Raw genomic sequence first — 11538 nt, forward strand, 5'->3', positions numbered from 1 at the left:
TGGTGACTCTGTTCTATATTTACACACTCTACCAGACTGACAGTCACTTCTAACGATAAAGACCAAGTTTTCCAACCAATACAAGTACTGTACCAGAATCCATTTGAGGACCATAATTGACTATTATGATGTAGCATTTCTAATGGAGTAATAAAAACCAACAAAATAAATAATAAATAATTTAATGAATCAATAACAAATAAGTACTTTGAGTACCATTATATTATCACCCACTATTGCACATAAAAATAGTCTCTTTATCAATCTTTAACTGTCAGTACAGTCTTATAATTGTACAAAATCCCCTCAAATGTAGCAAAGTAAAAAAAAGAATTAAAACTAACCAACATCTCAGCTCTCGGCAAAACCTGGACAGGTTAAAGCTGTTTTCTAAAGGAGCTTGAAGCTGTTAAAACATGTACAGTACTTTGAAGTAGTTTTTTTTTAATCCAAGGCAAGATTGCTGTAAATATAGGTACAAAATGTACATGCAGATTCTGTGAACATTTCCATTGCAATGCCCGTATTTTTAGTTTTCATACTGGAATTATCTTCATCTAATTCATATATTAAAATCTTGGAAATAGGATATAACTTTTCAAATAAAAATTGATCTGTAAAAAAAAATTTGGTGATATAAAAGCCAAATTGTAGGACCAAGCAGCATTAAATCTCACTATCTATTCAATTGTCTGTAAAATGTACCATACTTTAAACATTAAATTGAAAACAAACTGAGCTCAGGTTTTTAAATGCATTTGAAAGTAATACTTTTAGATGGATTCATTATAAATGTGTAAAAGGAAGCAATAATATAGCACATTGAAAACAGTGATCATGGCCCATAACTCAAAATCCATGCATTGAATGCAGGCTTTAAAAGCACCATGCATGTCAGTTCTATTTACCGAGAATGATACTTACATGTAAGCTTACTATTACTACACACATTACTGATTGATAATATCAGCAGGTAACAATTTACAATGCTGATCGTTTAAATGACATTAAAACCTCTTTGCATTATCCTTTTCTTTAACAAATTGAACTGAGCTACAAAAGCACTTTTGATTTCTGGATGTATCACAAAGTTGTATTTGGGAGACTCCGCCCTCCTGCTGATTGGGGATATGGAGGAATCTGATTGGCTGTCGTCCATGGGAGGTGTGTCTGGGGGCGAGACCTGAACATAGCCACTGGTCCCGTCAATGAAGGCTTCAACTCGATCCTTGCTCCCTCCACCAGGCTGGAATACGATTATGAACATAGTAGTATATCAATGAGAACAGACTTTCTCAAATATTATCCCAAATACTAGGAAACACTCATTTCATTTCACTACTTGCGTACAAACACAATGGAGAAAGGGTCAACATTAAATATCACATGAAAATAGTATTTTTTGTGGGACAGTTATGACAAAATACTAGATGCATGATTGTGTACAAATCTAGAAGTTTGAAGGGTTTCTGTAACAATGACTGGCAATGTTTTACCTATAATTTTACTGTAATTTTTGACAGTGATAATAATGCCAGACAGTGTTTACAGTATTTTTACCTGGTCAGGTGTTTGAGCCTGCATGGAGTCCTTCCAGAGAATGGTCAGGATTTGATGACTGGTCACCTTGTTACAGATCTCAATCTCCCGCAGAGAGAACGCTTGTTGTTGAGAATCGTCCTCTATATTAATCACAATCAGCAGGTCACTGGTCAACAGGAGATGAACTTTGACCTCTGAGTCGGTGATGTCCAGGAAGTCTGCCTCCACCATTGACCAAAGCGTGGCGTTGGGTAGGGAGGTCAGGAATTTGCTGCAAAATTGTAAATAATTTCAGATACACATTTGTTGTCTATATAATTATGTACAGGGATGATGCACATCCTTGCAGAATGGAGGATAATTTATTACAAATACATGTATCCAGAGAAATGACTTACATGATATATTTTGATTCGCTGTTATTTGCTAGAGAAGTTACAATCACATCAGCATCGTATCTTGGAAGAGGAACGTCATCAGCTAACCCAGTACCATGCAGCAGTCCTGAAAAATATCAAGATATATTAACTCTAATTACAAAATCAACAATACAGTATTTCTTACATCAGTCTATATTTTCCTCATACAAACCTTGTCCTGTTTGTGACACCAGCTCTGCAGCACCCCCTAGAGGCTTGGTGAAGACTCCCAGAATTCCCTTGCCCATGCCCCGGACAATCCCTGAGGCGGGAGAGTTCCTGGCCTCCCGCTCGCTGCTGTTCTCTGATTGGATAACGTTCTGTATGGGTTGGTCAGCCAGACCAGCTACTGCTCCTGTGTAAAGATAAAGCATACAGTCAGTAAATGAAGTTTGACTTCAGGTACAAGGCCTCCCTCATAAGGTTAGAGCAAGGAGCCATTTATAATGAGTAAATAATGAAATTTGACTAAAAGGTCCAACGAATCTTTGACACTGGTAACTCCAAGTGAAAAAAAAAATTGTCCAAGGAGTTGACAGACCTAGCAGACTGAGCCCAAATCCGGTCAGCCCCTGTCGCAGTCCGCTGGATATTCCGTCTGGCTGATGTCGTCGCCTCTCTTCCTGTCTCTCCATGTGTGTCTCGTCAAACGACAGACGGTCCATGTTACGGGAAACACTGGAGGCAAAGTTTGTCACCGAGGTCAGCATACCTAGTGGTAAAACAAAATAGATGTTATCAAAATTATAATAAAATACATTTAAACAGAGCATTGTTCAAATGAACAGTAGCAGGTACTTTCTCATAGAATGCATTCATTTCTGTGTTTGCGAAGCATCGTTTCTCTTCCATAAATAAATTTGGTTTTTAATTATGAACTTTGAAAATTACAAAATGTTTTACTGGATAAAAGTGGGACCTCTAATACAGTATGTATTCCAATTGATTCAGTCAAATGTAGTGTCATGTGAATTGGCCTTTCTCCTGCACAAACAGATATGACCTGTGACCTACCTGCTGATATATTCCTGACAAAGGAGGACATTCCACTGGAGACCCCTGTGACAAAGGCCCCGGGGCCCTGGGTCAGACCAGCATAAGGTTTCTTGACCAGGTCAGCAACTCCTGTCCCGATACTACGGATCAGTCCTGTAGGATTACCTAGTATCTCTAGAGACCCCACCACAATGCCTACAAGACAAGGATAACAGACTGTGAAAACTGGGGAATGTGGTGGCAGCATGAAAGGAATCGGTTGACAGAATGTCATTTTAACACAGTGATGAAATGAAAATTTATTCAAATTGTATTTTCTAAGTAAATTAGTGAAATTCAATCATTTTTTAAATGAAATCTTTCACGAGTGATATAGTAAAAATTTTGGCTTTAGAAAAATTGCTAAATGAACTATGCATATGATATTTACAGCTCATAACATGTATACATTTACATTCAAGTGAAAATCAAGTTACCGGTAAAACATTGCTGGCAACGAATCTTGTAGGAAAAGGATATAATTATATGATCACTCCTTTAGTTTGTAAAAAAAAGTTGCAAACCTGCTCTGAAGAGAGCTCCTGAGGCATAGTGCATGGCCAGAGTTCTGATGAGATGATACGATGTGGTCACCACCTTAGATTTCTCAAACTTTCCGAATGCCAGAGGCGTTCTGTCTGAGGCAATGAAAAGCTTCAGCGAGGCGTGAACACTGAGGAGGAGAGAGATGGACTTGATGGACAGGTGCTCTATCTTGACAGGAGCACTCATCACCAGTGATGTTGACTTGAAGGACCTGGGCAGTGTCTTGATGCTCTGTCTGTAAGGTAAGGGATAGGAGAGGCTGGTGGGGATCAGAATCTCAAACTCCCTCAGAATCCTGTACACAAACTCGTCGTCAATGTTGGCGGTGACCGGGGAGACGCTCACCTCCACAGACTTGATCAGGCGGTGTCCCAGACAGTCATGTTCTACCACCGCCTGAACATGACACAGACTGACCGACTTCAGCACCGCTAACTTCTCACTGATGTTCATACCGCTCAGCTCAGGAAACTCCACAGCAGTCTGTCCCATGAACACTACAGGGAAGTCAAACAGGCCTTTGGAGAAATACAGTTGGTTATCAACCTGCAGGCTTCCCAAACACAGAGATACACACTGATGTTGATCAAGTTCACTAGAAGGTTTCTTTGTCCTTGACACTGATGAAGGAATGTGGGTCAGAAACAAATGGTCCACAGACACCTGGAGAATCTCTGACATTTCCTCAGTGGAGCTTGTCTCATCCTGTAGAACTACACATACATGGTGACAATGGAGTCCAATTATCAGGTCCGTTTTCTTTTCTAATTGTTTTCTTTTTGCTTTTCTTTTTAGAGGTGTTGATGACATGACAGCTGTTTCAAGAGCCTGAATAATGGACTCATCCTCAGGATCAGCTGCAGGACTATCTGAGGGGACTTCCTTCTTATTGTCACCTTTGATACGACCCCTGATTTCTTTAGCTGATACTTCCGCTTTGCTTATAGCCTCCACAGTAATATGTGTAACCATGGCAACAGCTTTAACCTTGACCTTGATATCCATACACTGAGGAATGGAGACAAAGGACTCCATGGCTGAATTGACATCTACTGGACTACTCCACACAACTGTCTCTCCCTCTGACTGGTTCTCTCCCTCTGACTGGTTCTCTCCCTTTAACTGGTCCTTTGTCTGGATTCCAAAGTGTAGTTTGGGATACTTGAGATCTCCAACGTTCTCTGAAAACTTCTGGTTCATCATTAGTGGGGTGTAGAACACGTTTCTGTGTGGAGGTATTGTAGGCAAGGAACTCATCAGCTCCGTTTCTTCCTGAACCATGATTCCTACCAAAGAAAGTTTACAGTCTAATTTTGTATCACTTAACCAAGCAAATAGCATAGGTAAATTATTTTTTTCTTTCATTTTTACAGCATATTTTAGTTCAGGAATACAGTAGGAGGTTGACTAACCTGCAGTGAGTAGGGCTGAGTTTTGGTGACCGTAACACAGGGGGAACTGTGTGTTATTGTGAATCAGACAGGAGGGAGACTCGTGCTCTCTGACCACGTAGTAATGGAGTCCCTGTCTGAAGAAGCCAGTGATGCACAGCGGCCGGGTGTGGAGGTCACAGTCCTGGGTGGGGACAGCCACAGTCAGCTTGGTCCCCTTCTCCGTGGAGGTCAGTCTTACCGGGTGGGACCAATCAAAATCAACGACACTGTGTGGCTTAGGATGATCAGAGTTCTCATCCCATTGGTTGGTACTAAGAGAGATATAGTAGGAGAAGGCGTCCTCTTTGGATTCTATATTGTTTGCCATGTTCCATGTTAATAAGGGAGAGAAATCAGTCTGGTCTCTTTTAGTTTTCAAGTGACTTGGAATGTTTGTTGAAACAGTGGGTCTCAAATTGCTCTACATTTGAGAAAAAATGATATATTACACCTTATGATAAACATGTACTGTATACAGGGAAATATTGGCCCCCGTTTTATTTTCGCCCCTTTCGCCCTTGTTGTCAATGGGCTAATTTGAGACTGGGCTAATTACGATGTCTGAAACTATTTCTCTAAAAACACATTCATGACTGGGCGAATTCAAGACAGGGCAAAACTGTTTGCAGAGTAAAAGGGCGAAAATTACACAGGGCGAAAATTACCCTGTATACAGTACAATGCACAAAAGGAAAACCCCAAGCTCATTAGGACTTTGGTCTTACCTTAATTTTGGTGAGTGGAATGACATTGAGTGATAAGTTGATGGGGTCAGGGGTCATGTTACTGAGGTTAAAGGTCTCGGTGATCACAATAATCCTCATGTTGTTCTTTACAGACGACTGCAGCGTCAGGAAACAAATCTGTAACATAAGCCATGTAATGTTTATTAGAATAAAATCAAACCCAAAAACAAAACAAAACTTGACAAGATACAATAATATATGATAAGTTACTGGACTCTGGTTAGTCTATACTGATGTATATTTGTTTGTTACATTATTTCATTATACTGCATACTTTACACTTGATCATGGTAAAAAATAATGCAAACATAAAAATTTTTGTTGGAAGCTCTATATGGGGCAGTAAAACACCAAATCTTTTCATGAACCATAGAATATATCAAGCTGTACAGAAAAGAATGTTTCACAATGAACATTATTTAATTTTTGTGCAATAGAAGTTATACATCAAAATAAACGACAGTTGAACTTCGGTATCTCGAACACCAATATCTCGAATACAATTGATATGTCAAAGTGATTTTTAAGTCCCAAACACTTAAACTTTAAGTATTTTACCCTTGATATCGCGAATACTCATATATCTCGAAGTTTTTAACCAGTCCCATCTAGTTTGAGATAAAAAGGTTTGACTGTATATTATTAAAGTTAAATAGATCCTGGTAGCTGACCTTGTTTTCCTGAGGGTGTTTGATGAGTATTCTGGTTTGTAGATATCCATCGATAAAGAGTATCTTCCCTTTGTCTGGTCTGTATAACTGAAGTTCTACTTCCTCCTCAGAGAGAGGGATGGGGTTTGTGTAAAATGGGGACCCCTCAAACATCAGACCAATCGTAAACTCGGACTGGAAAATAGTATAAACATGCATCTACAAATAACCTGAATTTTTAAACCATTATAAATCCTGATTGACTCTTCACTCTTAACTCAGTCTCATTGATACAATCTGAAATTCTGGTCTAATTTAAAATGTGTTTGCCACATGTATTAAAGTGAACTTATTTGTTAATATATCACTACTCACATACTGTATAAATTCAGATGAACTGCATATATATAACAATCAAAATGAAACTTCAGAGAGAGAGGCTGACCTTGAACTTGGGAGGCGTGAATGTTTTTTTGGAGGGGAGCTGCCATGGTGTGCCATTTTGCTCTAAAATCATGAGGTCAAGGTCTGTTTGATTTGTCATCAGGCACCACGGCGACACATCCACCAGCACAGTACTGAATCCCGGCCAGTACTCAGAGAGGCTGAGATGGACATCTAGACTTGGCTGGGACACAACCATGTCTAAATCCTCAGGGTCAGTTCCCTTTGAACCTGGGGAGGGGGTATCTGGAGGACCGTGAACAATCCCTGAATGACCCCTGTAATTATACAGTGATCAGAAGTATTTAAAAAAACCTCTCAGTGTCAGAAAATGTACACTTGAATGCATTTTTGCCCCAAGAAAAAAGTAGGTACATGTTTATATTAAAATCTAAAGTATAAAAGAAAATTTTATACAATTAATTCAAACTGCAGGAATATTCTCCCTGTTTTATTCCTAGCTAGTCAATAATTTTGGATGGGTGTTTGTCTATTAATAGTTGAATAGTTAGAAAATATTCCTGACAAAGTTATGTTAGGGTCAATATTGGCAAACTTCAGATTAAAGTATTTTACTTTGAGTTGTCTGTAAAACAATATGGCCACTGGTCTATGCTGTCCAGCTTCCATTTTTGTGTGAGAGCCTCGACATCTACCACAGACTGAGGTGACCTTGTGACCTTATTAATTAGTCCTGTGGTCAAGGTCAACGACGAACTAGACTTCTCTAACCCCTGGCTACAAAAAAGAGAGAAGGAAGATATTACAAAATATATCTTACAGGAATATAACTGATACCACTGAATATCTAATCAATATTCAATAATATATCTTACAGGAATATAACTGATACCACTAAATATCTAAGTCCTTACCCAAGTTGGAAAGTGAGATTATGGCTGTAGGCTGCACCTAGACATTCTAATTGGAGTTCTCTCCCCTTCCCTGGAACATGAACCTCTCGAGATTGATTCAGACTAGGCGTTTGTATGTGAACTATCAGTTGCCGTGGTAACTGTGATCGTATTACATAGAGTGGACACAGCAAGACCTAAACAATAGTTATGTAAAATAGTTATAAACAATGTACCAGTAATGTGAATATCTTCCTTAATGTCACATTAATATTGAAACCAATTTTTATTCCAGAGCAGGAAATATTCATGATATGAGTATCTTTTCTGAAGACAAACGTAAATCTAAAGGAAGTTTTGAATATAAAACCTGAACTGTCACAACACATCATAATGACATTGCTGATTATTGGAATAAAGTACTTATACTGGTCATCACTAATAAAAATTAGTTTGCACTTTTTTTCAATCCATACTACCGGTACATGCTTTATGAATATCAATGAATTCATCTCATAAACCTGATAAAAATTCAACCATCACAAGAAGAAGCTGTAGTCCTAATCTATTGCACAAGTTTTTTCATGCATTTGTACTAAATTAATTTTCTTTCACTGTTTTGAAATCCTCATCATAATCTTCAATACATTTTTTTTAAAGCACCAGTAAAATTAAAATAAATATAAATCCAATTCATTTTCTATTGTAGGTCAGAGAAAGAACATGTAGCAGGTATAAAACAGGTAGAAATTCTTTTGAGTTAAAAAAAAGATGGAATTATCATAAGTTAAAGTACGGTGATGGAGGTCACAAGACACCAAATATGAAATCACATCAGCTCTGAATATCATAAACAAGAGGCCCATGGGCCACATCGCTCACCTGAGGAACAATAGGTATGATAAAATCAGCTTAATGGAGTCTTATACAAACTATCAGGACAATGTACAATAATACATGTAGATCCTGTATAATTAAAAACATTTTTTTCCTTTGAATATTCTTATGTTTATAATCATTAGTCCCTTTTCTAACAGGATGATTTTATAGTCATATCTTTTTAAAGATTTACCCTATATATTCCTTTGTTAAACTTTGACCCCCCCCCCCCATTGTGGCCCCACCCTACCCCTGGGGATCATGATTTTCACAACTTTGAATCTACACTACCTGAGAATGCTTTCACACAAGTGTCAGCTTTCCTGGCTGATTAGTTTCTGAGAAGAAGATTTTTTAAAATTTACTCTGTGTATTCCTATGTAAAACATCGACCTCCCTTTGTGGCCCCACCCTACCTCCGGGGGTCATGATTTTCACAAATTTGAATCTACAGTACCTGAGGATGCTTCCATACAAGTTTCAGCTTTCCTTGCCGATTAGTTTCTGAGAAGAAGATTTTTAAAGATTTACTCTATATAATCATATGTTAAACTTCGACCCCCCCCCCCCCATTGTGGCCCCATTCTACCCCAAGGGGTTATTATTTTAACAACTTTGAATCTACACTGCCTGAGGATGCTTCCGAACAAGTTTCAGCATTGCCGGCTGATTAGTTTCTGAGAAGAAGATTTATAAAGATTTACTCTATATACTCCTATGTTAAACTTCGATCCCCCATTGTGGTCCCACCCTACCCCAGGGGGTCATGATTTTCACAACTTTAAATTTACACTACCTGAGAATGCATCCACACAAGTGTCAGCTTTCCTGGCTGATTAGTTTCTGAGAAGCAGATTTTTAAAGATTTACTCTATATATTCCTATGTAAAACTTCGACCCACCATTGTGGCCCCACCGTACCCCAGGGGTAATGATTTTCACAACTTTGAATCTACACTACCTGACGATCCTTCCACACAAGTGTCAGCTTTCCTGGCCGATTAGTTTCTGAGAAGAAGATTTTTTAAGATTTACTCTATATATTCTTCGATCCTTCATTGTGGCCCCACCCTACCTCCGGAGGTCATGAATTTCACAAATTTGTATCTACATTACCTGATGATGCTTTCACACAAGTTTCAGCTTTCCTGGCTGATTAGTTTCTGAGAAGAAGATTTTTAAAGATTTACTCTATATATTCCTATGTTAAACTTCGACCCCCCATTGTGGCCCACCCTCAGGTGAGCTAAAAAGGTGTTAAGTTTACAATACAATAAGTTGTTAAAGTTGGTTTCTGGAAGAACAGACTTTGAAAATTTTCTTCATAAATATTAACATTTTTTTTTACTTTTTTAATCTTTAGTTTTTAAGATCTGTGTACAAACATAGAATTGTGAGCAAATCTATGTATCTTGCTTATAATTCGAAGTTTAACACTCAAATATGGTTAGTAAAAAGAAATTGTAAACAATTAAACACAAGAAACATGCACTACATGTATAACAAATAAAGAACACAATTTATTTTTTCGAAATGAATCATATATATGATACATGTATATACCTACATATTTCCGTCAGCGATATCAAACTCTATTTAAACTGAATAAACTCGAGAAAATGCCGAGCATCTCAACAAAACCTATTGCATTAATCTTCCATTACGCAAAAGATAATGCCGAATTACCGATAGAATGAATTGTATTTTAGTACCCCTACATCAGATTTTGCTTAATTTGCGCAGGAAAACAGTTAACTGTTTGATTCACCGAAGTCTCTGTTTGATTTGATACGTAACAATCACGAAATACAGACGATAGTTTCCAGGTTACAAAGCATAAATAATGAAAACGATACGAAAATCAGAACAAGCTAACACCAACGTCATGTGTGAAAACTGTCAACGCATTGAAATATTTAGCCTCAATTTACTTCACAAAATCGGCACCAATATATTTTGCATGTTTCAAAATTTCCCTTCATACGCGAACTGTTGCACAACAAGCAATTTCATCATAGTCCGATCGACCCTTTTTCGTACAATGTCATGGCTGCTTGAAACAAAGAACCTCGTTTTAGAAGTATGGAATCATTTTACCGGATGCCGAACCCGAAGCTATTAAACTGATTGAAACACGCCTTTCCTTTATTATTATTTTCGTAATAACTCAAATTTGAAACAGAATTACACCTTAATTTTTGCAATTTATATTTTCCTTCCCATAAGGATAATTTATGCTAAACTGCGTTGAATTTGCATCGGTAGTTCCTGAGAAGAAGATTTTTAAAAATGCACCCCCCTTTTTCTACAGTTTCAAGGTTTTCTCCGCTTTGAATGCAGATCGGACTTTTATTTCTGCAATTTATATTCGCCCTCCCATAAGGATGATTTGTGTCAAATTTGGTTGAAATTGGATAAGCGGTTTTAGAGAAGAAGTTCAAAATGTAAAAAGTTTACAGACGGACAGACGGACGGACGGACAGACGGACTAACTTTAGTAATTTAAGAGCTCACATTATTATGAGCTTTTTTTGACCCTCATTTTGTGGGTTATTTTTTGATTTCTAACTTTCAGCAGTTACGAGATTAGTTTCTGTCCATAGTTTATGATGTTTTTTTGTTTACTGATTAAGGGTTCATTTTATTTTTTATATACCTGAGTACTCTGCTTTGACGCTGGTGGCAAAAACTTCAAATGCCAAAGGACTATATATGATAAGTGCCTAAAATGGTCCCCTAAAATGAACAACATCATTTTACTATCATTCTTTGTTTTTTTAGTACAGATATGTATGTGATGTGTTTACATAATATTCATTTTGGTTCAAGTACCCACAATCTAGAAATATGACATTGTAAAGACAACCTTTTCCCCCCATTTTAGCATTTTTTGCGTAAAACAGCTTGTTTTCAAGCAGTTTTTCCTTTCGAAAACATAGAGCGCATTCTTGAACAAATAAAATATTTTAATCAGAGGTGTATCTAGCCAA

General features: G+C 37.6%; 1 protein-coding gene across 4 annotated transcripts in view; it reads right to left on the minus strand.

Moving 5' to 3' along the window:
• Positions 1 to 165: 165 nt before the first annotated feature.
• LOC105323217 (intermembrane lipid transfer protein VPS13B) overlaps positions 166 to 11538 on the minus strand; it is a 64952-nt gene continuing 53579 nt past the window's right edge. For all 4 annotated transcript variants that reach the window (XM_066083566.1, XM_066083563.1, XM_066083564.1 and 1 more), the window contains 13 exons: positions 7691 to 7866; positions 7392 to 7553; positions 6817 to 7093; positions 6393 to 6566; positions 5701 to 5838; positions 4955 to 5396; positions 3521 to 4828; positions 2976 to 3152; positions 2503 to 2673; positions 2134 to 2316; positions 1941 to 2046; positions 1561 to 1813; positions 166 to 1246 (listed from right to left, as the gene is read on the minus strand). In XM_066083566.1, the coding sequence (XP_065939638.1) occupies positions 998 to 1246; positions 1561 to 1813; positions 1941 to 2046; positions 2134 to 2316; positions 2503 to 2673; positions 2976 to 3152; positions 3521 to 4828; positions 4955 to 5396; positions 5701 to 5838; positions 6393 to 6566; positions 6817 to 7093; positions 7392 to 7553; positions 7691 to 7866 (3816 nt within the window). In that variant the 3' untranslated portion in view covers positions 166 to 997. The remainder of the gene's footprint in view (positions 1247 to 1560; positions 1814 to 1940; positions 2047 to 2133; positions 2317 to 2502; positions 2674 to 2975; positions 3153 to 3520; positions 4829 to 4954; positions 5397 to 5700; positions 5839 to 6392; positions 6567 to 6816; positions 7094 to 7391; positions 7554 to 7690; positions 7867 to 11538) is intronic.

The sequence above is a fragment of the Magallana gigas genome, chromosome 5 (assembly GCF_963853765.1).
Source record: "Magallana gigas chromosome 5, xbMagGiga1.1, whole genome shotgun sequence".
Lineage (NCBI taxonomy): Eukaryota > Metazoa > Mollusca > Bivalvia > Ostreida > Ostreidae > Magallana > Magallana gigas.